At 37.0% G+C, this 26,850-nt stretch overlaps 1 protein-coding gene across 1 annotated transcript in view; it reads right to left on the minus strand.

Annotated features, from left to right (window-relative positions):
* Positions 1 to 26,850, minus strand: part of THSD7B (thrombospondin type 1 domain containing 7B) — a gene marked incomplete at its 3' end in the record, with an annotated part of 522,306 nt that overhangs the window by 480,558 nt on the left and 14,898 nt on the right. Inside the window, exon 2 of the mRNA XM_017870201.1 lies at positions 9,329 to 9,577. Within this exon, the coding sequence (XP_017725690.1) occupies positions 9,329 to 9,577 (249 nt within the window). The remainder of the gene's footprint in view (positions 1 to 9,328; positions 9,578 to 26,850) is intronic.

Below are 26,850 nucleotides of genomic sequence, written 5' to 3' on the forward strand. Positions count from 1 at the left end.
TTTTTTTTTTTTTGAGTTGGAGTCTTGTTCTGTCGCCCAGGCTGGAGTGCAGTGGCGCGATCTCGGCTCACTGCAAGCTCCACCTCCTGGGTTCATACTATTCTCCTGCCTCAGCCTCCCGAGTAGCTGTAGCTGGAACTACAGGCGCCCGCCACCACACCTGGCTAATTTTTTTGTATTTTTAGTAGAGACAGGGTTTCATCGTGTTAGCCAGGATGGTCTCGATCTCCTGACCTCATGATCCATGCCTCGGCCTCCCAAAGTGCTGGGATTACAGGCGTGAGCCACCGCACCCGGCCGATTTCTGTTCTTTTACATTTGCTGAGGAGTGTTTTACTTCCAATGGTGTGGTCAATTTTAGAATAAGAGAGATGCTGAGAAGAATGTATATTCTGTTGAATTGGAGTGGAGAGTTCTGTAGCTGTCTTTTAGGTCCGCTTGGTCCAGAGCTTAGTTCCAGTACTAAATATCCTTGTTAATTTTCTGTCTCGTTGATCTAATATTAACAGTGGGGTGTTAAAGTCTCCCACTACTATTGTGTGGGAGTCTAAGTTTCTTTGTAGGTCTCTAAGGACTTGGTTTATGAATCTGGGTGCTCTTGTATTAGGTGCATATATATTTAGAATAGTTAGCCCATCTTGTGTTTATCCCTTTACCATTATGCAATGCCCTTCTTTGACTTTTTTTAATCTTTGCTGATTTAAAGTCTGTTTTATCAGAGACTAGGATTGCAACCCCTGCTTTTTTTTTTTAATTTCCATTTGCTTGGTAAATATTCCTCCATCCCTTTATTTTTGAGCCTATGTGTGTCTTTGCATGTGAAATGGGTCTCCTGAATAAAACACACTGATGGGTATTGACTCTTTATCTAATTTGCCAGTCTGTATCTTTTAATTGGGGCATTTAGCCCACTTACATATCAGGTTAATATGGTTATGTATGAATTTGATCCTGTCATTATGATGCTAGCTGGTTATTTTGCCCATTCGTTGATGCAGTTTCTTCATAGTGTCAATGGTCTTTATAACTTGGTATGTTTTTGGTTGTACCAGATTTTCCTTTCCATATATAGTGCTTCCTTCAGGAGCTCTTGTAAGGCAGGCCTGGTGATTTTGTCACCACCAGCATTTGTCTCTCAGCATTTGCTTGTCTGCAAAGGATTTTATTTCTCCCTCACTTACGAAGCTTAGTTTAGCTGCATATGAAATTCTGGGTTGAAAATTCCTTTCTTTAAGAATGGTGAATATTGGCTCCCACTCTCTTCTGGCTTGTAGGGTTTCTGAAGAGAGATCCACTGTTCATCTGATCGGCTTCCCTTTGTGGGTAACCAGACCTTTCTCTCTGGCTGCCCTCAACATTTTCCTTCATTTCAACCTTGATGAATCTGACAATTTTGTGTCTTCAGGTTGCTCTTCTCAAGGACTATTTTTGTGGTTTTCTCTGTATTTCCTGAATTTGAATGTTGGTCTGTCTTGTTAAGTTGGGGAAGTTCTCCTGGATAATATCCTGAAGAGTGTTTTCCAACTTGGTTCCACTCTCCCCGTCATTTTCAGGCACACCAATAAAATGTAGGTTTGGTCTTTTCACATAGTTCCATATTTCTTGGAGGTTTTGTTTGTTCATTTTCATTCTTTATTTCTCTAATCTTGTCTCCAAGTTTATTTCATTAAGTTGATCTTCGATCTCCGATATCCTTTCTTCCACTTGATCAATTCAACTATTGATACTTGTTTATGTTCACAAAGTTCTCATGCTGTGTTTTTCAGATCCATCAGGTCATTTATATCCTTCTCTAAACTGGTTATTCTAGTTAACAACTCCTTTAACCTTTTAGGTTCTTAGCTTCCTTGCATTGGGTTAGAACATGCTCCTTTAGTTGGGAGGAGTTTGTTATTAGTCACCTTCTGAAGTCTACTTCTGTCAATTCATCAAACTCATTCTCCATCCAGTTTTGTTCCCCTGCTGGCAAGGAGTTGTCATCCATTGAAGGAGAAGAGGCATTCTGGTTTTGGAATGTTCAGCCTTTTGCACTGGCTTTCCTCATCTTCATGGGTTTATCTAACTTTGGTCTTTCATGTTGGTGACCTTCTGATAGGGTTTTGTGTGGACGTCCTTTTTGTCAATGTTGATGCCATTCCTTTTTGTTAGTGTTTCTTCTAACAGTCAGGCCCCTCTGCTGAAGGTCTGCTGGAGTCTGCTGGAGGTCCACTTCAGGCTCTGTTTGCCTGGGTATCACCAGCGGAGGCTGCAGAACAGCAAAGATTGCTGCCTGTTCCTTCCTCTGGAAGCTTCATCCCAGAGGGGCACCCACCAGATGCCAGTTGTAGCTCTCCTGTCTGAGGTGTCTGTCAACCCCTGCATGGAAGTGTCTCCAAGTGAGGAGGCATAGGGGTCAGGGACCCAACTGAGGAGGCAGTCTGTCCCTTAGCAGAACTTGAGTGCTGTGCTGGGAGGCCAGCTGTTCTCTTTAGAGCCTGCAGGCAGGAATGTTTAAGTCTACTGAAACTGTGCCCACAGCCACGCCTTCCCCCAGGTACTCTGTCCCAAGGAGATGGGAGTTTTACCTATAAGCCCCTGACTGGGGGTGCTGTTTTTCTTTCAGAGATGCCCTGCCCAGAGAGGAGAAATCTAGACAGGCAGCCTGGCTACAGCTTTGTGGCACTGCAGTGGGCTCCACCCAGTGTGAACTTCCCAGCAGCTTTGTTTACACTGTGAGGGGAAAACCACCTACTCAAGCCTCAGTAATGGTGGACACCCCTCCCACCACCAAGCTCGAGCATCCCAGGTTGACTTCAGAGTGCTGTGCTGGCAGCGAGAATTTCAAGCCAGTGGATCTTAGCTTGCTGGGCTCCGTGGGGGTGGGATCCATTGAGCTAGACCACTTGGCTCCCTGGCTTCAGCCCCCTTTCCAGGAGTGTGAATGGTTCTGTCTTACTGGCATTCCAGGCACCACTAGGATATGAAAATAAACCCTGCTAGCTCTACTTCAAAATAGCTGGAGAAAAGCTGCTTAATTTAAACAGCTTTTTCAAAATTTGAAAAGCTTCCTTAGAGAATCTGTTAATTTATCTGACAACCATTTATTAAATACCTACTATGTGAAGAGTGTTCAGTGCCGTGATAGAAAATCAATTGAAGACTGGCACGGTGGCTCACACCTGTAATCCCAGGACTTTGGGAGGTGAAGGCCAGTGGATCACTTGAGATCAGGAGTTTGAGATCAGCCTGGACAACATGATGAAACTCCATCCCTACTAAAAATACAATAATTAGCCAGGTGTGGTGGCGCATGCCTGTAATCCCAGCTACTTGGGAGGCTGAGGTGGGAGAATCACTTGAACCCAGGAGGCAGAGGTCGCGGTGAGCTGAGATCACGCCACTCCATTCCAGCCTGGGAGATGGAGTGAGACTCCATTTCAAAACAAACAACAACAAAAAGAAAATTAATGGGAGAAGATTTAAAAGACGTAACAGGTGATGTGTGTGCTAGAAGGAAAACTTTGACAAATTCAGACTATGATCTCATTCCTCACCTATTTTGAAGTAACCCTCATAACTAATGACAACAGAGATTTTTTATCTGGAAAGCTGGACACAGTATCAGCAGGATTGTGGAACTGTGGTAAGCTCCCTGGGTCCATCCTTGTGCTGGGTGGATGTCCTTTTTTGATCTTGATGATGCCAATTTCAGCTGTTCTTTATTTTAAAACACCTTTGAGTCTGTCATATTTACTATACAATAAAGATAAACATGGAATAAAGTGCTGAGTGTATAATACTGTTCTGGATCTACCCACATTTTAACCTTCATTTATTCCTTCAATGTTTGGTGAGCATTTACTATGAGCTAGGCACTTTTCTAGGTGCTACTCTTTCTAAGGAAATGGAAACAAACAAAATAGTCCTATCCATATACATGAGATGATGTGTTGGGACATTACTATTAAGCACTTTTAAAGGACATGATTATCGTGTTCTGGGCTATCTATAAGGTTGGTGCAATTACTTTTGCAGCAACCTAATAGTTTTGAAAGAGTACATCAAACAAGATTCTTAAGACAAATAACCTAAGTGAACACAGACTGGAAATTTTCTGTTTTATGAATTCTCCAGTGGTTAACACAGTGACAGGCCAAAGCAGATTTTGAACAAACATCCCTTCACAACACAGCACTCTGTTTCAATAGGCAAAGGAGGCAAACAACCACGCCAAGCTTTCATCTACCGTCCTTTTTCTTGGCACTATCCCTGGCTTCAATGTTCATCTAAAAATTCATGAACTAATACCCAGGGTTTTCTCAAGGAAAAAAGGATGTCTAGAAAATCTAACATTAGGTACAATGCCTCAAAAATATGTTAGGGAAAACCAGGCTGGTCTCAGGGGTTTGTTTCACAAGCAAATCAAAGTGGGGGTGCAGGGCACCCAGATAGATCTTTCAGCACAAATTGCCACAAATAGACTTATTTTAAGGAATCCCTAGTCCATGCAAAATAAGGATAAAGTAATACATACCAGAAACAAGGCAGGATGAAATAAAAGAGCCTATCTATTCAGTGCCCAGACCACAGTATTGGAACAATATTTTACAGATAGTCTTCTCTGTGCAGTAATATCACACAGACTATGTAATACTCTCAGCTGTGCAGCTTCTGCCTTGAGATTTTCTTAAGGGTTTTACTTAGTATTGGTCATTGTCACCATTTAATACTGCTGTCTTACATTTGATTTCATACTCTAAATGATCATTTAGGAGACAGAACAGCCATTTTCAGATGAAAACTGTTGCCTCCCAGTGGGGTGGTAGGAATTCCTGGTAGGTCATCTGAGCTGTCACTTCTAAGAAAGATGTTTGCAGCTGATGTTTTCCCAATATTCTTGTGTGTTACAGTGTCTTTCACCAGAATGGGCCTCTCTATGAAAGCACAAGAGATCTGGAATCACAGCTGTTCTAGAATCAGGTTGTGTCTCAGTTCTCTGACATGAAGCATTACACTATTACTATGTTCTTTGTGTTTCTTTACCCCATCTACTAAACAGTACTGCCTCATCCTGCAGTGTGAGAATGCTTTTTGCCTTCCCCTCAGTTGAGATCTAGGATACAATATTTTAGATGTTAGTCAGGACACAGGAAAGTGCCCGAGTGCCAAGGTGTCTTAAATGACTCCTGTCTCATCATGTTTGGGGACATAGAATAACATGACACCCAAGATCATGATGCCCAATGACAGGGGACTACCACACAAAGACCCAAGGTGGCAACTGGCAAGCAAATTTATTCTCTCTCTCATATCCGTTTCCCACCCATAGTATATATACATTGCGAGTGTTTAATGACATGTTGGAGGTTGGGGAGGTCCACAAAATTACAAATAGACTGGAGGAAGAGGTTTCCTGTGCTCTATATATGTCTTAGTCAAAAAGTACAACTTTGAAACAAACTTACGGATATACAATGCTAACCTTCATGTAGTTCTAAAATTTCCCACGATAGCATAACATGAACTGGTCTCTGTCTCCTTTCAACTTAAATTAGTTGCTCACAGCAACTACTTGGTGGTGTGGTGGCCCCAGGGAATGCTGCTCAAATGATCTCCTGTTGTTAGTTACAATTCCCTTCATGGAGTCATGCCTTAGGGACGGTCATTCATAGTGTTTAGTGTGAAAATGCTGGACAGTTGAGCCCAGCTCGTGAGAAGAGTATCCCCCAAAGCTATGCTACTGAAGATTATTAATATCCAGGGACTAGAGCACTTTTCTACCTATACCTTGTTCTTAAAATATTTTTCCCTAATTTCCTGAGTGACTAATTTATTTACTTCCTTTGATTTCCCTACCTTCTCACATCCTGCTTGTTCAAATGATGCTTCTCTAGGGACACTTTAATTTCATCACCTGTGCTGACCCCTCATCACAGCATTCCAGAACCTCTAGCTTTACCCTACTTTGATGTTTTATTTTTTTGCATAGCTCTTCCAAGTTTACTTTATATTATTTATTTGATGTATTTTCACTAAAATTTAGGTTCCAGTGGGGGAGGGAAGTTTGTCTTTTGTGTTCTCTAAGGTATCTCAAATGCTTAACATAGTGTTTGGCATACAGCAAAGGCTTAATGGGTATTTGTGGAATGAATAAACACATCTCCAACAGCAAAGATAGCAGAAGAATAAAAGTCAAACAGAATTCTGAAAGACTTTTTAAAACACTATGAGGAATCAAAAAAGGATGCATTTACTTCCTGGGGAGAAATAAGGTGAATTAACTTGATGCATGTGACTTGCTCATGAGTTCTGGGAAAAGAAACATGAGATTTTTTGTTCCCTAATAGATTTTCATTTTCCTTTCCCTTGTTAACAATTAATTTCAGTCACTGATATAAAACCAGAAACAAAAGTTAGTACATAGGTTCTATGCTTTCCCGTGGTAGAGGCCACAGCCCAGATTTCAGACAAATTAGAATGTCAGCTGATGTTTAGTTGCCGTTACTTATGTATTCTCCTTCCCACAACCAAGTAGAATCATTAGTTACATCATTCTCCTTATGGAACACTGGTTAGTTGGTATTTCAGTTAATTCTCCCATACTCCTATTTCCTACAGCTTTACCATTTTAAAAGTTTATTTATTTATTTTTATGTATTTATTTGTGTGTGTGTGTGTGTGTGTGTGTGTGTGTCAAACTCAGCAATATTTTCAAGCAGTAGAACTAGGGGGCCAGCTTCATCCCCAGTGAAGCCTGTCAGCCTCTATTTTCAGACACTAAGGTTCTACCAAATGAAGATCAATACAGAAACTCATCTTGGGTACATCCTGAATTATTACTTTCCACATTATCTTGTTGAAAAAAAATATGATGCACACAAATGCATGCATATTAGTAGGTATAACCTTATCTTAGTGCATATCTTCACTGTGCCTATCATGAGAGTCTGTGTGACATAATGGAAAGAATACTGGCTTCAGAGTTGAGTGAATTTGTGCTTGAATCTTAAAGCAAATTCACATCCCCTTTCACTCTCAAAAATGTTCATTTGGGTGGTAAACTCTATGTCACACTAAATATTATTTATATTTACTTAATTTATAACTCTGTTACAATTATTGGCCAAACAGTATGTTTAACAAACATACATGTAGTTCAGGTTTCTCAGCATTGCCAGGAAGGTACCATTCTGACTTCCAAGAGAACCACAATAGTTATTAACAAAGAAAATGGAGGGTTGCCTATAAATCAGCAAACCTTTGAAAGTATCAGGAAGAGAGTATTAGCTATCCCATGGAAAAAACCTGAAGGATAGAGGCATCAATGTCAAGGTCATCATGAAACCCAGATTTTATTCCTGCCTGTATACCATCGAGAAGCCTTCTAAAGTAAACCTCCAAAGAGAAATAAGATTTCCAAATTATACAGAAGAAATAAGTTTCTGCCCCATGAAACTATTATTGTATGCCAAGGAAAAGAGATACTCTCTTTCTGGAGGAAACAAACACACCTGCAAATAGCAACAATAGTGGTCATCCTTCTTGCTGTGCCTCCTATGTGCTAAGCCCTGGGCCTGGCATTTCACATGCCTGGTCTTCAGCCTTTCAAGCCTGCCACACAGGCAGTATTATCAGATGCATTCTACTGAAAAAGTAAATGTCTTGGAAAAGTTGTATAGCTTGTTCAAGATCACACCACTAGTAAGTGATGAAGATACAATTTTAATCCAGGTATTTCAATGTTAAAAGGGACAGAGATCTCAGAGTTATGCCATTTTCAAGCTTCTGTTTTACTTCAAAATTACTGTTTTGAAAGACTCAACACAACAAGAAAGGGTTCTGTGAAGCTGAGAGTTTGTGGTAAAGAGACACGCACTGCATCTATACCTTCTGTATTTGAGGTAAGGAATGATACAAATCTAAGGGGTCATTTTAGCAGAAAATGAACAATAAGAACACAAGGAACTGTGTTCAATCAACACTGGTTCCAACTGGGAAGTGGGGATGTGAGAGGCTAAGAGTTCTGACAATGGAAACCTGCCTTTCTAATGCACACTTCATATGACGTTTCAGGAAGAGCCAGGCTTCACCCCACCACCAGTAACTATTGGGTCAGTAACCCATACCCTTCACACATCACCAAATCACTAATTCATACAGAAAACTATTTTTTCCTTCTTTTATTTTTTGCTGGGGAAATGATTCTATAGTCATGGAAGTTACAAGAAACTATAAGAAAAATGCCTATCATGAATAGCTACAGATTTAACAGATACAGTTCAGGGCAGCCGTTCAGCAGGAAACACTACAAAACCATCCCTAACAGATTTCTGTCTGTTATCAAACCGGGTCCACTGCCAGCCAACGACCTAAAGGAAACACACTGCAGACCTTTACCCAGGTCTATGGAGCCACACAAAATATAACCAATGTTAAAATGTAGGCCAGGCAGAGCGTGGTGGCTCACGCCTGCAATCCCAGCACTTTGGGAAGCTGAGGTGGGAGTACTGCTTAAGCCCAGGAGTTTGAGACCAGCCTGGGCAACATAGTGAGACCCCATCTCTATATAAAATAAAAAATATATATAGTAGCACGTACCTGTAGTCCCAGCTACTCAAGAGGCTGAGGTGGGAGAATTTCTTGAGCCCAGGAGGTGGAGGCTACAGTGAGCCATAATTACACCATTGCACTCCACTCTGGGCAACTGAGTTTTTGTTCCAAAAAAAAAAAAAAAAAAAGAAGTTAAAATGTAGCCATTAATATATGTTAAATCCTTTCTTGAATATTCTCTGGCTCCCTAGGGATTCTGGAATTGAAGAATGCCACATAGCAGCAGTAAGATTTGAAAACAGAACTGAGTTCGAATCAGGGTACTGCCACTCATTACCTGCATAACTTCAGAAACTATTTAATCTCTCTGAACATTAGTAGCTTCATTTGTAAAATGGAGATGCCATGAATGGCCTCTTAGGTTACTATGAGAATTAGGTGTGTTGTGTCGGGTAATAATAGCTAATGGTTACTGAGCATTTACTATCTGTCAAACACAGGATGAATTAAGCACTGCTGGTAAACTAAGGCACTCTAATTAAGTTACTTGAAGAAATTCACATAATTAGAAAGTCACAGAAACAGCACTTAAACCAAGGGAGTCAACACCAAAGCCCATGATATTAACCTGCTCTCCTATGCTGCCGATTACGGAACTTGTATACTGAGTGAAGACTCAATAAATATGAGTCACAGCTACTTTCATTACTGAATGACTGTAATTCATTACATTCCTATAACATTAAATGAGGTTATATATTAAAACACTCACACTAAAGAAGGCATAAAGGCATAATACCTGGGACATTGCTGCAGAAGTTCTCCTTCAACAATGCAGGCTTCTTTCTCAAGAAGTTCAGGGCACTCCTTTCCACCTCCAAGAGCAATGTGCTTCACGTTCCGGCTCCTGCTCCTAAATCCTGGCAAGAGACTCCCTGAATGGCATGTCTTGGAGCAGGGGCTCCAGGAGGACCACTCGGAGGTTTCACAGTCTTTGGGCATGATGCAGGACCGAACAGTCAGTGGGAAGGAGTCTTGCGTGCAAAGGCTGAAAAAAACAGAAGCAGAAAACAGGAGGCCATAGATTAATGGATGTGAGTAACATTATAAACTGCCTACTATGGGGAAAAAAAAAAAAAAAAAAAAAAAAAACTCTGAAATTTCAGCATTTAATAGGAAGATTTTTAAAAAAATTGTTAGAGACCTCATGAAAAAATATTGAAGAGCATAACATTTGAAGAGTGTTTATTTCTTCTGAAATAGTGACGCTGCTTCATTCTAGCAAGCTATACATGTAAGATGGGTCCACCTTTATCAGTATTATTAGAAAATAATGAGGGTCCTTCTAGGCTGCTTTTTTTTTTTTAATTGAAACAGTCTTGCTCTGTCGCCCAGGCTGGAGTGCTGTGGTGCAACCTCCACCTCCCAGGTTCAAGCGATTCTCCTGTCTCAGCCTCCTAAGTAGCTGAGATTACAGGAACACGCCACCACGCCCAGGTAATTTTTGTATTTTTAGTAGAGAGAGGGTTTTATCATGTTGGACACGCTGGTCTCGAACTCCTGACCTCAAGTGAGGTCCCACCTTCGCCTCCCAAAGTGCTGGGGTTACAGGCATGAACCAGCCACCACACCCAGTCCTTCTAGGAGGCTTTCACCTATGTTAGCCTACTATTACCATGGATTGACTGGTTTTCAGGTGTCCAAACTGTGCTGCATTTCACAGATAACTTTCTCACAACAAGCTCACAAGTTTACATTTTATTATATCCACCTTGTAGATAGACAAAGAAATTTAGGCCCAGAAAGGCTAAGTAATTGTACAGTATCAAAAAAGGTAAATATAAACTTTAGAATATTCATCTACCCATTCTTGTAAATACTGGGCAATTTTTTAAATGTGCTGTTATATTTCCTCATGTTGTTAGGCTCTGAGCATCAATTTACTGATCTGCAAAATGTGTGTGTGATCAAGTACCAACAGTCTAATTAGGAAATAGGTAAATAAATAAAAAGATAAGATAATGTGATAATGTGGCCAACCCGACATAAAAGTATTTGTAATGATGAGGAGAAACACTGATGAGGCAGTGATGAACCCCCAGTAAGGCAGAAGGGTGCTCAGAGAGGACACCTGAGCTACATTTTTAAAAGATTAATGGGAGTTTCTCAGGCACAGAGAAAACACTATCCTAAGGCAAAACAACAGCGTATTCAAAGGTTTGAAATTATACCTTTTGGGGATGGGAACCAGTGGTATACTGGAGCTAGCTCTAGCTGCTCACAGGAGCCAACTGTTAAATTTTCAGGAATTTGCAAACCACTTGACCTCCTGTAAGCTTAACATTGGCCAAAGTCAGAGTATTTACAATACGAAATTGGCAAATGCTACAAATCAAGCCTCCTCTCCCAGACTCCTGAGAACTGATTGCTAAACATTCATAAGCACACCACCGGGTACACGTAGGAGCCCGTTTGTTCTGCTGAAGCGTAAAGTGCCAGGAGGAACGTGGATAGATACGAGGTATGAGGGTTCTTCAAAAGCTGCTCTGAAAGGGCTTCCTGTCACAGGCTAAGAAATTTGTTTAATTAGGCACTAAATGATTTCAAGTGGAGGGAAATCAGATTCATATTGGGAGATAATATTTCAAATATTAATTGGCATTCTGTTCCTTTTGTCCCTTGTTATTAGTTCTTCTATTCAGTCAGAGGCAACCAATACTTTGGGAGGAAAAGGATAATACTCTAAGAATGTAAACTAAAGAAGGGGTCAATGTTCAAATACTGACAGAGAGATTTTGGTAATAGTTCCTCTGAATGTGGTTTACAAAAGGTGGCGGGGGAGGGGGGCAGGCATAGTGGCTCATGCCTATAATCCCAACATTTTGGGAGGTCAAGGCAGGCAGATCACCTGAGTTCAGGAGTTCGAGACCAGCTAGGCCAACACGATGAAATCTTGTCTCTACTAAAATTACAAAAATTAGTCAGTCACAGTGGTGTGTGCCTGTAGTCCTAGCTACCTGGGAGACTGAGGCAGGATAATTGCTTGAATCTGAGAGGAGGGGGCTAGAGTGAGACGAGATCGCACCACTGTACTCCAGCCTGGGTGAGTCTCAAAAAAAAAAAAAAAAAAGGAGGCAGTCTTAAATTGTTTCATTTCTAACTTGTGAAAATACATAAATAGGGGAGCGATCACTTACAGAAGACAGAGTAAAACATGCTCATATTTGGCCATATTGATAGTAAATTTCTGTATTTATACCCCCCATTAAGCTATTAAGAGTTAATGATTTTTGTATAAGGTGAGAGATGAGGATCCAGTTTCATTCTCCTAAGTGGGGCTAGACAGTTATCCCAGCACCATTTGTTGAAGAGGGTGTCCTTGCCTCACTTTATGTTTTTGTTTTGTTTGCTTTGTTGAAGATAATCTGGGTTCTCTATTCTGTTCCATTGGTCTATGTGCCTTTTTGTTTTTTTGGTTTTGTGTGTGTGTGTGTGTGTGTGTGTGTGTGTGTGTGTTTGAGACAGAGTCTCGCTCTGTCGCCCAGGCTGGAGTGCAGTGGCATGATCTTGGCTCACTGCAACCTCTACCTCCCAGGTTCAAGCAATTCTCCTGCCTCAGCCTCCGAAGTAGTTAGGACTACAGGCACACACCACCATGCCTGGTTACTTTTTTGTGTTTCAGTAGAGACAGGGTTTCACTGTGTTGCCCAGGCTAGTCTCAAACTTCTGAACTCAGGCAATCCACCTGCCTCGGCCTCCCAAAGTGCTAGGATTACAGACATGAGCCACCGTGCCTGGCCTATGTACCTATTTTACACCAGTACCATGCTGTTTTGGTGACTATGGCCTTATAATACAGTTTGAAGTCAGGGAATGTGATGCCTCCAGATTTGTTCTTTTTGCTTGGGCTTGCTTTGGCTATGCAGGCTCTTTTTTGGTTCCATATGAATTTTAGAATTTTTTTTTCTAACTCAGTGAAGAATGATGGTAGTATATTTTATAGGAATTACATTGAATTTATAGATTGCTTTTGGCAGTATGGTCATTTTCACGATACAGATTCTACCCATCCGTGAGCATGGGATGTGTTTCCATTTGTTTGCGTCATCTGTGATTTATTTCAGCAGTGTTTTGTAGTTTTCCTCGTAGACATCTTTCACTTGATTGGTTATTTTTTTTGTTTTTTGCACCTATTGTAAAAGAAGTCCACTTCTGATTTGATTCTCAGCTTGGTAGCAGCTGGTATACAGAAGAGTTACTGATATGTGTACATTAATTTTGTATCCAGAAACTTTGCTTAATTCTTTTATCAATACTGGGAGCTTTCTGCAGGAGGCTTTAGGTAAACGATCATGTCATCGGCAAACAGCGACAGTTTGGTTTCCTCTTTTCCGACTCGTATGCCTTTAGTTCTTTTGTCTGATTGCTCTGGCTAGGACTTTCAGTACTATGTCAAGAGGAGTGGTGAGAGGGTAATTAATACGAATAAATGTTTTATGCTTTAACTAAGATGTATGTACCTGTATTTACAGATAGCACGTAGTATTGCCATATATATTTTTTTAAAATTTTTACTTGTTTTTGTTATACACATTGCTCTGGAAAAGATTTTCCTCATGTAGTATTGTGATTTCTAGATATATCCACGTTGACCATGCAGATAGAGTTCATTCATTTTCATTATTGAGTAATATTCCAGTATATGAATACATGGCAATTCATTTCCCAATTAGTGGGACCCTTGGTTGTGCTCAATTTCTTGCAAATCCACTGGATGATGTATTGAACCTCCTTGGACATATCTCTATGTGTTACACACGTAAAAGAGATTTCCCCTAGTAGTATTGCCTAGAGTTGGGTCATGAATATTTACATAAGCAGATACATAAAGTATTGTCAAATTTTTTTCTTTTCAACATGCTCCCAATTCTTGGTATCATCAGGCTTATTTTTCTAAAATGCTGAGAAAATTCATTTGTTTTCCAGATTACCATGAGCTTTATGTTCCTCTTACATCATTAATGACTCCTCATACTTCCTATTCTGCAAATTGGTCCATACTGTTTGACCATTGTGGTCCACACCTAATAATTGGAATCAATGAATGTGCCACCATACATGGCAAAATAAACTTTGTAGAGGTGATTAAGTTAAGAATCTTGTGAAGGGGAAATGATCCTGGAGTACCCAGTGGACCCAATGAATCACAGCATCTTTGTAAGAGGGAGGCAGAAAAGTCTAAGTCAGAGAAGGAGACAGAAGCAGGAGTTGGAGGGATACGAGTTAGGAACTAAGGGTTGTGGAAAGATAGAAAATGATTTTGCGCCGATAGCTACCAGATTTTTTTTTTTTTTTAACTTTTAGACATTTTTGGTGGTGGGGTGGTGGAGTCTTGCTCTATTGCCCAGGCTGGAGTGCAATGGCGCGATCTTGGCTCACTGCAACTTCTGTCTCCAGGGTTCAAGTGATTCTCCTGCCTCAGCCTCCCAAACAGCTGGAACAACAGGCATGCACCATCATGCCCAGCTAATTTCTGTATTTTCAGTAGAGAAGGGGTTTGCCAGGCTGGTCTTGAACTCTTGACCTCAGGTGAGCCACTCACCTTGGCCTCCCAAAGTGCTGGGATTACAGGCATGAGCCACCACACCCAGCCAACTTTTAGACTTCTAACATGTATTTTTTTCCTACTGAGTTTAAGTACACAGACACGCACACACACACACGCACACAGACTTATACATAGATAGATGTTGACAACAGACATATAGAAATATATGCACAGATTCTGAAGAGTAGTTTCTTGGTGGTTTTATATAATACAAACATAGTTTCCTATAATTTGATTTTTAATTTTGTTATGGTGTTTTTTTGTAATACACAGTTTGTAAATTTCTTGATTTATCCTTCCTCTCATAGTTTTTTTTTATGCCACACTTGAGATTTTTTCCTCAGTCCCAATGCTATAAATCTATGCTCTCATATTTTTTCGTTTAGAAAATCTTATACTTTACAACTTCCGATTTAGGTCATCAATTCATTTTCATGTATGGTGTTTAATAGGTCCTCCTTTTATGGCATCATCATCCATCAGATATTTAACCTACATAACTCTTTTTCTTTTATTTTTGCTCTATTTTCTGTGTTTTTTTTTCTTTCCAAGTAATTTACCCTAAATTAGCCTCCAACATTTTCTTAATTTTTAACTTATTTTGCAATTAGGTTTTTAATGTTCATTTCTTAATTATTCCTTTTAAATATTATCTTGTTTTCTCATAACTGCAATATTTCATCTTATGTAACTGACAATATTAAAATATTTTTATTTTATTTCTCTCTGTACATTATCCCATTTTATTCGTCATTCCTGATTTCTATTTATTTTGTCCTCACTGTTTCACATTGGACTTAGCTTAAATTTTTGGTGAACCTTTGCTATTAGGGATTAGAATGTGGCACCACAAACACAAATTGGAAGCTCTTTTATTATAGGTGAGTCTTATCCAATATCAATCATTACTACTGGCTGATTATGCAAGGACCAAGGCATTTTATTTGTGTTCCTCAAATGCCAGTATCCATAAGTCCTTACTTTTTAGCTTGCCTTTTTCTCAGGATAGGAATCCTCTATCTCTTGCTTCATGTGTATAAACTCGGATGGTGCTTTTACGACAGCTGACTAGAGAAAGGGAGTGCTGTCAGGGCTCTCACAAACTATGTAGACTTTCACTTTTACTCTGCATGTTCACAGTATGATCTTTTACACTAACACTATCTTCTCTAGGTAAGGGCATAACTTTTAGGACCACTGAACACATTTGTCTTTAGTTTCTTACAACACTGTAATTCCTAAGGCTTCCAATAATCTTGTATTTGTCAGAATAAAATAGGCTATACTGTGGTAACAACCCTGGAAATCTGAATATCTGTCAAAATAAGTGTTTATTTTCTTTTCACATAAAAAGTTTGATGAAGGTTGTTCAACTCTTCCAGAGGGCAATGTTCTAAGTAACGACTTAGGATTCAGGTTGTGTTCACCTTATAGATTCACCATCTAGAATATGTGGCTTTCAAGTTCACCCTTGAAAAGGAAAGAGAGAGCAGGAGGGTCACCCAAAGTGATTTATGACTTTGGCTTAGAAGTGGCTTAGGTTGCTCCTGCCTACAAGTCATTGGTCAGATCTCAATCAAATGACTCAAATATACAGCAAAGAAGACAGTGAAATATCAATGCAACTATGCCCTGTAAACTGATTTGCTTCTTGCAGATTTTCCAACTGAAGAGGAATGTTCTACTTTCCCCACTCAGGTAGGTGAATTACCACTCATCTCTTTACTTTTCACTCATCTCTTTACTTACCACTCATCTCTTTACTTTTTTACTCCCAAAATCTGTTGAACTTTCTTCCCAACTGTCACTTGCTTTATTATATTTTTTATTGGGAGTTTATGCCTCTTTTATTATTTTACTGTCATGTAAGTAGATTTCCCCAATACAGCAGACATAGCTGTGTTCATTTTATCATGTTCAACCAGAAACCTAAAAAGTTATGTGACACAAAGCTGTGATACAACCATATAATAATCCAATTTGTAAATAAACATATTCCTAGAGAGCTAAATCTACCCTACATATGGAAAAAATACTGATTAGAAGTAACTAATAACAAAAGAGTAAAGTCCCTAATTGTGAAGGTACTTGAATTTCTACTAATTTTGTTTTAAATTATGTAATATTTGTTTACAAAACATAATACTTCCAAAATCACTTTACAGTTAAAAGTAATTTTATAAAACTGAAATTGCAACTGAGTACTTTAGAAACTCTTAATAAAACAGTGGACCATTCGAAATCATGCTTATTCCAATTATTTAACAAAAACAGTGCTATCCATATGGCAGCAGCCTACCCAAATTATAGCATAATTACAAGGGAATAGTTGCTTCTATAGCTTACAGATTCTAACTTAGGGAATGTTTGCAATTTCGCATCAAGAAAATAACACCAAGGAATAAAATGTGAATGGAAAAATGAAGAGAAATGAACCAGAACTGAGACAAGTTTAAAAGAGAATCTATCTGGGAAATCAGAATGTATGCTATTACTTTTAATGATTTTGACTCCAAACTGGTAGCATTTTTCTGCCACTAGGCAAACTAATAGAAACATATAAAAAATTAGAATAACTTGAAGGAAAAAAAACATGCATATACCAAGGTTTATGTTACATCCCTGACTGCTATAGGAACTAGACGAAAAAGTGAGCATTGCCACCTTCTGCAGTGTGAAATTTAACAAAGGCATTTGAATAAGAGTTTTAAAAATATGATGGAGAAGGCAATTTTGAAAATATTAAAAGTGATTTTTAAACTACCAAAAAATAAATATCAAAGATCGCTGATAAATTTAGCTAGAAGAGCATATGAGTTTCCTTTTCTCCATAACTCCTTTCTTAGCCAAATTAACCTGAGGTGACTTATGTGTTATTTGATAAAAAACGATGTTTACCTAACGTTGGTGTTTACAACTAATGGGGGACGCTGCTTGAGTTACATAGCCTTTCTCTTTAAAATTCTCAATAAAATAAAATTGCACTGTTAAAATGCCTCTTAATTTCTTATCTTGATTTACATGATGTTAAATTTTCCAAAGGTAATAAACCTAATATCATGCAGTTAAGCTAAAATAGCAGGATGAAATTATGTTTTAAATATGCTGTTCAGTTGCTTCTGTGGAAGAGAGAGATTGTTCTATGGATATAGAGATAAGCACACAGACATACTGAGATATTAAATTCCTGAGGAGTATCCTTGAGTGTGATGTTATATCAAAACGAAATGTTTTTAGTATTATGATCAATTTCTGTCACTGGAAAACATTATTCAACAGAGATTTAAAATGCAGTACCAGTCTCAGAATAAAACAGACTTTATCTTCTCCAAATTTCTTAGACAGAGTACTAAGAATGATATGTGGGTACATATTTGTGGATGTGTGTACAACCAGTTAGAGATAGAAGGAATATCAGCAATCATCTGAAGGTCTTGGTCATTACCTTCATTTTACAGAGACGAAAATGGAAACCCAAAAAGATAAGTAATTTCCTAATGGCTTCATAGGCAAAATTGTAGAATGGCCAGAACTAAAATGAATTTCCCCTGCCTTTTAGACCAAAACTATGATTAAAGTTAAAATATTTGAGAGCTCTTGTTGTTATAGATTCAAATTTTTAAAACCAATCAAGTTGCACTGAAAAGAAAAACCTATCGTGACTTCCAGGTGTGCAAAACAACAGCAGCAGCCTGAGTTTGATATTCCCCTACCACCACTACTATAAAAGATAATCAACAAGCAGAGCAAACCAAACCACACATTATGCTTGCATTCTCCATTACTAGAGACAGAACATGAACACACACACACATACACTTTCAAATTAGATGTAAGTAGAAAAATATCTGACAGATTACCCAGTATGAATGTCACCCAGTTGATGTAGAACATGGAGGAAGAGTGTCCTAAGAGATTCCATGAAAAAAATTGCAGAGGAGTAAAAGATGTAGGTGAAACACAGACAAAATCATTTTCAGAAAAAGAAAGTTCAACAATGCCTTCAAAATACAGAATACAGTTCAGAACTCGGCAGTTCAGAACCCAGAAACAGACTTCAGAATGTAAGGGACTGGAAGTGGCAGTCATGGATAATCATATATAGAGGGAATAGCTGGTAGCCCTTAGAGATAATGCAGTAAAGGGGGAGAAGAAATTAGAGGAGGGAAATTAGGAATCCTGCAGAAACAAAGACACAAGATACCACCCTTTTCCTATCACCACTACCCGCAACAACATCCATAAATCAAACGTCACAAAAGAGGGCAGAAATAACAAAACAGGATGCTTTGGAAACAGAAACCTTATTCATGAAATGAATAGACATTGAAATAAAACACATGACCTTCATGTAAAACTGCAATAAAAGCCAGAAAATGTGAAAATGTTTCTACTAACAAAGTCTCCTCCAAATAATCAAGAACAAAGCTGAAAAGAAAAACCCTATAATATCAAACATCACACAGCAGTAAATACCCTCAAAATCTTTGAAGATATCTTGAATCAGAAACAGAATATTAAGACCAGAATGGACAAAAAGAGAAATGAATAAAATGAATTGACTGAACTCAGAAAGACAATAGAAGCAAAAAAATTTTCAAAGTTGAATTATGAATAACAAGATGTCCAAGAAAGAAAAGACTCAAATAACAACATACAACATTCAGTGAAAACATTAAAGTAGCAAAATAAATAGATAAATAAGATGAGATAAATATGGAAATAGATAAGACAAAGTAAATGAAATGGAAAATAGTCCAACATACCTATATTTTATATAAAGAAAATTAAAAAATAATGTTTAAAATTATAGTAACCCCTCAAATTCCCCCAAAATAAAGAAAGCTTCAATCTATACATTGAAAGGAACTACTATATCCCCTGAAAATCTAATCCAGATCAATCAACCCTGGGACATATACTAGTAAAACTATTAAACTTTCAAATAAAGACATTCTCAAGTTCTCAGCAAAATAGATAATTTGAAAATGCAAAACAAATGGCAACAAACTTCTCAAAACAGTATACAAATCAAGACTGCAACAGAGTAACATTTTCAAGAATAGTAAATAGAATATTATATCTGACTAAACTGTTCTTCAAACAGATTTGAATCTCCCAAACTCAGAAAACACTTGTATATTGTGATTTTCCTCAAGAATCTGCTGGAAACTAAGCTTCATTCAACCAAAAATAACTTGGAAATCTTTGGCATGATGACTGAAACTTGTCAAATATATAACCGTAAAGCAAATATTACAATGAGAATGGGGTCAGTACTAGAAGAATAACATGTAAATATATCATGCTATGAAAAAGTAGAATAGATTCTATTTATAGAACAGACCTAAGAAAAGAAGAAGAGAGAGAAAATGTAAAAGAGGAGAATAAAATTGTACCAGGTGGAAATAATTTAAAACTGACATAACAAACAGCACTACATTAGGCCAGAGAGGAAATTAAGGAGACTATACAAAGGTAAATACAAAGGTAACTTCTACAATAAAAATGCAAATATTTCTAACTACCAAAACATATTGGTCAGACGCAGTGGCTCACGCCTGTAATCCCAGCATTTTGGGAGGCCAAGGCAGGCAAATGACTTGAGATCAGGAATTTGAGACCAGCCTTGCCAACATGGTGAAACCCTGTCTCTACTAAAAAAGAAAAAAAATTAGCTGGGCATGGTGGTACATGCCTATAATCCCAGCTACTTGGGAGGCTTGAGGCACAAAGATTGAATCCAGGAGGCAGAGGTTGCAGTGAGCTAAGATTGCACCACTGCATTCCAGCCTGGGTGATGAAGTGAGACTGTCTCAAAATACAATACAATACAATTATATATACATACATACACACACACACACACACACACACACACATATATGTATTTAAAAAGCCAAGGCTGGGCACAGTGACTCACGCCTGTAATTCCAGCATTTGGGGAGGCTGAAGCGGGGTGGGTGGATCACCTGAGGTCAGGAGTTTGAAACCAGCCTGGCCAATATGGTGAAACGTCTTCTATACTAAAAAAAATAAATAAATAAATAAAATAAAATAAAGTAAAAAAAAAAGCTGAGCGTGGTGGTGCACGCCTGTAATTCCAGCTACTCAGGGGGCTGAGGTAAGAGAATCGCTTGAATCCGGGAGGCAGAGGTTGCAGTGAGCCAAGATCACGAGATCACGCCACTGCGCTCCACCAGGGGTGACAGAGTGAGACTCCATCTCAGAACACAAACTAACAAGAAAACAAAACAGCCAAACATATATACCAAATAAAGAAAGCAAGTAATACATGTAAAATTAAACACACCATAAATACAACGTAAGCTACTACGAAGAGGCCAAACATAATTATCATATCCATAAAAGTAAACAAGGTTAATTCATTTATTAAGAGAAATTCAGTGTTTACAACGACACATAAAACTAAACCCAACTCTATGTTCATGCGGAATATAAAAGACACACGTAATGTGGTGGTTTCAAAAGGCTAAAAATAAAGGGATAGACAAAGACTTAGGCAAATTAAAACAAGAAGAATGTATGTTGTACAATCCTAATATCTGACAAATTAAAATTCAAGACAAAAAGCATCAGAAGAGACAAATAAAAACACTTTAGAATGTTAAAGTTAACATTTCACTATGAAGAACTAGAAGCTTTGAATATCTATGCACCATAAAACAGTAACTATGTGTAGAAAAACTACAGAAGATGTTGGAAAAATAGATAGGAACATATAATAGTATAACTTAACTATTTTCAGTACAAAATAAACCAATTGAAGAAAAATAGTAAAGATTATTAGAAAACCTAAAAAGCATAATCAATCAGGTACATATATATTTAATAAGTCACATCAATAAGAGAATATATCTTCTTCCAAATGTACATAGAACATTTGCAATTACAGATTTATTTTTTTGAATGGATTCTCACTATGTTGCCCAGGCTGGTCTCAAACTCTTGAGCTCAAGTCATCTTCCTATCTCAGTCATCCTGGGATCAGAGGTGTGCCCCACTGCACCCGGCTGAACATTCACAAATATTAATTATACAGTCTAACACAAAGAAAATGGCAGTAGATTCTTAAAAAATAGAAATATCACAAACAACACTCTGCTTACAATGCAATAAAACTAGAATTTAAAAATGAAAACAAACAAACAAAATATGACCTTTCTATCTGGAAATTAAAATAGCTTACATTTAACAAACCTTGAGTAAAAGGAGCAATACAAACAAGGAAACTATAGAATTTTGGGGAAAAAAAGTATGATAATAAAACGCTCTATGTCAGAATCTATGGGATCAATTTAAGATAGTCATCAGGAGAAAATTAATAGTCCTAAACACGTATCTCAGAGCACATGAAAATAAATGAATTAAATTTCTTATTCGGAAAGTTGGAAAATGAAAAAAAAAATACATACATAAAGGAAGCATGAAGAACTAAATAATAAAGATAAATGCAGAAATTAATGAGGTGGAGAACACAAAAACAGGAGACAAAATTAACAAACCATAATCCTGTTAAAAAATTTAACCAAACAGGCAAACTACTATTTTAAACAATAGCTGAGGAGAGAAACAGAAAGATATAAAAAGAAAAAATGGTGTGGGTTACAACGCTTAATAAAGAATATACATCTATGCAAATGAATTTGAAAACTTAGAGGAACTAGGTCATTCCTTTTAAGAATATAGCCAACCAAAACTTACCCCAGCATGTAAAGAACAAAATTAGCCTCAGCATGAATAGAGAGCTTTAAGAGAAATACCTCACAAAAAAAGGTTAGTTCTACATAGTTTCACAAAGAATTTCTATCATTTAGTGACTACACAGTCCTAATGCTATATAAATTGTTTAGAACATAGGAAATTAAGAAAACATCCACATTCTTTTATGAAGTAAATGTCATAATAAAATTTCAACCCGATAAAGAGAGAAGCAAGAAAATGACAAAGTGGGGACTATATTACAAATGCAGAAATGGTTCATCATTAGAAAATGTATTGATATAATTTACCATATTGATAGGTCCAAAGATAAAAATCATGTGATTACCTCCTTTGACAAAATCCAACATCCATTCTTAATGCAAACTCTGGCAAGAAAAATAAAAACAAAACAGGAATGGATGGATATTTCATTAATATGACACACACATTCATTAATATAAACACACATACATTCAAACACACAGGCACACACACCTTGTAACAGGTACAATACACCCCTGCCAATCCTCCAGCAACAGAGCTATGCCCTAATCTTCACAACCTGTGTTATGTGTATTTTGCAGATGTGATTAAAATAAGGATTTTTAAAAATATTTTTTATTATACTTTAAGTTCCAGGATACATGTGCAGAACGTGCAGGTTTTTACATAGTGATACACGTGCCACGGTGGCTTGCTCCCATCAACCCGTCATCTACATTAGGTATTTGTCCTAATGCTGTCCCTCCGTTAGCCCCTTCACCCCCCGATGGGCTCCAGTGCATGATGTTTCCCTCCCTGTGTCCATGTGTTCTCATTGTTCAACTCCCACTTGTGAATGAGAACATGCAGTGTTTGGTTTTCTGTTCCTGTGTTAGTTCGCTGAGAATGATGGTTTCCAGCTTCATCCGTGTCCCTGCAAAGGACATAAATGCATCCTTTTTTAATGGCTGCATAGCCTTCCATGTTGTATATGTGCCACATTTTGTTTTTCCAATCTATCACTGATGGTCATTTGGGTTGGTTCCAAGTTTTTGCTATTGTGAATAGTGCTGCAATAAACATATGTGTGCATGTGTCTTTATAGTAGAATGATTTATAATCCTTTGGGTACATACACAGTAATGGGATTGCTGGGTCAAATGGTATTTCTGGTTCTAGATCCTCAAGGAATCACCACACTGTCTTCCCCAATGGTCGAACTAATTTACACTCCCAACAGTGTAAAAGTGTTCCTATTTCTCCACATCCTCTCCAGCATTTGTTGTTTCCTGCTTTTTAATGATCGCCATTCTACTGGCATGAGATGGTATCTCATTGTGGTTGTCATTTGCATTGCTCTAATGACCAATGATGATAAACTTTTTTTCATATGTTTCTTGGCCACATAAACATCTTCTTTTGAGAAGTGTCTGTTCATTCCTTCACCCACTTTTTGATGGGGTTGTTTTTTTCCTAGTAAATTTGTTTAAGTTCCTTGTAGATTCTGAATAGTAGCTCTTCATCAGATGGACAGATTGCAAAAATTTTCTCCCAATCTGTAGGTGCCTGTTCACTCTGATGATAGTTTCTTTTGCTGTGCAGAAGCTCTTTAGTTTAATTAGATCCCATTTGTCAATTTTGGTTTTTGTTGCCATTGCTTTTGGTGTTTTAGTCATGAAGTCTTTTTGCCCATGCCTATGTCCTGAATGGTATTGCCTAGGTTTTCTTCTAGGATTTTTATGGTTTTAGGTCTTCCATTTAAGTCTTTAATCCATCTTGAGTTAATTTTTGTATAAGGTATAAGGAAGGGGTCCAGTTTCAGTTTTCTGCATATAGCTAGCCAGTTTTCCCAAGAGATTTTAAAATGGAAAGATTGTTCTGGATTATCCAGGCGAGCCCAGTGTAATCACAGGGTTATTTTTAAGTGAAGGAGGGATGTTGGTAGGAAGGATCAGAGTCAGAGAGATCTGAAGAAACTACACTGCTGGACAAAGAACACAAGCGGCCTACAGAAACTGGAAAAGGCAAAAAAAAAAAAAAAAAAAAAAAAAAAAAAAACACAAAAAACTGATTATACACTAGAACCTCCAGAATAAATGCAGCCCTGCCAACAACTTGATTTTATCCTAGTAAGATTCATTTTTCTTACTTCTGACCTCCAAAACTGTATGATAATAAATGTGTTTTCATAAGTCACTAAGTTTGTAGTAATCTGTTACAGCAGTGATATGAAACTTATGAGTACTTACTTAGTGGGGAAATCCTGGAGGCATTCCCAGTGAGATGAGGGAAAGGGAAGAATGCTCACTATCTTTAACTACTATTCAACATTTCTCTGGACTCAATGCATTAAACTAGAGAACACATATAGAGGCATACAAATTAGAAATAAAACCTCTCTATTGTCTAATATAACATTATATTTGAAAACTACTATAGAATGATAAAAATAATTCAAATAAAAAATTGAACAAGCTAGCATGTTATAAAATTAGCAAGCATATTTCAATATCATTTTCTATTAACCAGGTGGAGAATAAAATGGATAAAACTCCATCCACAAGAGCAACAAAAATATAAAATACTTAAGAAAATAACAAGAAGTATTCAAGGTTTCTATAAAGAAAACTATTTCAAAATTTCTATTAGATCCGAAAATAGACTTGACACAAAATATATCCCTTGTTTTGGTTAGGTCATTTCAAAATCATCAAGATTTTAGTTCTTTCCAAGTTTATTTATAAATTTAATGTAATCACAACAAAAAATTCCAATGAGCTTGTTTTGTGGAGCTAGAAAAGTTAATCCTAAACTTTATATGAAAAAAGTATCTTATGAGGATAGCTTGAAAACACACACAAAAAGAATAGCTATGAGGAGGGAGTAGCACTAACAGATATTAAAACATACTAGTGATACCTGTCTAATTTAAATAGTGTGGAATCAGTTTATAACTAGGCAGACAAATGAAATACAAGCGTAGTAAGAAATCCAAATATATATAGGTATCTAATATGTGAAAATATGTTCATCTTAATCACAAGGACAAAGACAGAGTTTTTTCATGATGGTATGAACACATTGGAAAGACTTTCAGAAAATATATAAAATTATATCTACTCCACACACCACATGCAGTCCAAACTGATCAAAGACTCCAATGTAAAAAAATAAAATTATGCATACCCTTGGAAAAATCATGGGTAAACTTAAGTGTGTTGTGGGAAAATGCTTTATAACCATGACTGAAATTCCAGAGGAAAAAAAAAGAAATTAGTGATTCATTTGACTATGTAAACATTTTCTTTAAATTTTTTGCATGGCAAGAATCACTATAAGCCAAGTCAAAACACAAATGTCCAAATGAGAGAAAATGTTTGCAACATATATCAGAGATATATGAGTAATGTCTCCAAATACAAAGATTTGAAAATGAAGGCAAAAACAGTTCCTATAGAAAGACAAGCAAACTACAAAAACAGAAAATTCACGAAAGAGCTATAAATATGGCCCCAAAATATATAAGCACACATTCAAATTTGTGCATATTAAAAGAAATGTCAAGCAAAAACTCTACTATGATATCAACTTCTCACATATGGCAAAAATTCAAAAGCTTAACAAAATGCTAAATCTGTAAAGTTGCAGTGAGAATGTGAGGATGGTACCACCACTATAAAAGAGAATTTGGCAATATTTAACACAACTTGTATGCATTTATCCTGTTATCCATCAATCACATTTCTAGGAATTTATCCTGAAAACATACCTCCAACAATACCAAACTATACATGCAGGAGATTGTACACTGAAAAAATTGTTTATAATTATAAATTATTAAAAACTACCTAAATGCCCAAGTATAGGAATTTGTTCAAATAAACTATGGCTGCACACACACAATGAAGTACTATGCAACTGTAACAAAATCATGAAAAAGACCCTGATTAACTAATATGAACTAATTCCTAGGAAATGCTAAGTGAAAAAAAATTCAAAAGAGATTATATAACTTGCTACCTTTTGTGTAAGAAATAAGAGGAAATAGAAAGATACAAACAAGCACAAAGTATAAAATGGAAAATAAGGAAGCTGGTTATCTGCAAGGAGTAGAGGACATGGGACGAGTGACACTCCTCTAACTATATATTTTTCATTTTTAGAAACATGTTAATGTTCAATACGTACAAAATAAAATTAAATCAATATGGATGTGGAGGGGGAAATAAAAATCTATAACTGGAAAATAATCCTCCATTCCCACCAACACAACAACAAAACAACTATATATATATTTCCACAGATATATATGTTATATATAGTTATATATATGTTTTATATGTATAGTTATATATTTTATATGTAATATACATTTATAGTAGAAATCATATAAATATATACATTTCTACTATTTTCAAAGAACAAATTAAGAAAAATATTTGTGTTGTTTGGGGACTTATTTTTATTTATGTTTAGGGAGGAATAGGAATGTAAAATGTAAATCTCCTTTAACAGTAGATACAAAAAACAAGGGAACAATAAGGATGAGCTTTGGAGATAACGGCTTTTCAAAAAATCATCTTAAAATGTATTATCCTTCAGTCCCTCCTTAATGAGGAAGTCACAGTGCATTCATTTAACAAAAGTGGTCTGAGAATTGAAAGATGGTTAACATGTACCAAATAATCATAGCTCTTAAAAGGATGCCCAAACCAAATGTTCCTCTCTATCAAAGTAAAAGTAAAACCCATTGATCTGATTTTTATTCACCCAAACAATAAGTATGAATCACTTTCCTATTTATATAAACAGTCTTCCTAGTCTATAGCTCAGATATTTTAATTCAGATGTACTTTTACTCCAAAAAAATAAAAAGGAAACAAGGTGAAATGAAAACAAAAACTGAAGAGAGAAGACTATTTCATTTCACAAGTTAAGGTATTATAAAAAGTCAATAATAGCATCACTGATATATGAGAAAGAATGATGAACAGACTATATGACAG

Source organism: Rhinopithecus bieti, unplaced genomic scaffold (assembly GCF_001698545.2).
Source record: "Rhinopithecus bieti isolate Rb0 unplaced genomic scaffold, ASM169854v2 scaffold_5313, whole genome shotgun sequence".
NCBI lineage: Eukaryota > Metazoa > Chordata > Mammalia > Primates > Cercopithecidae > Rhinopithecus > Rhinopithecus bieti.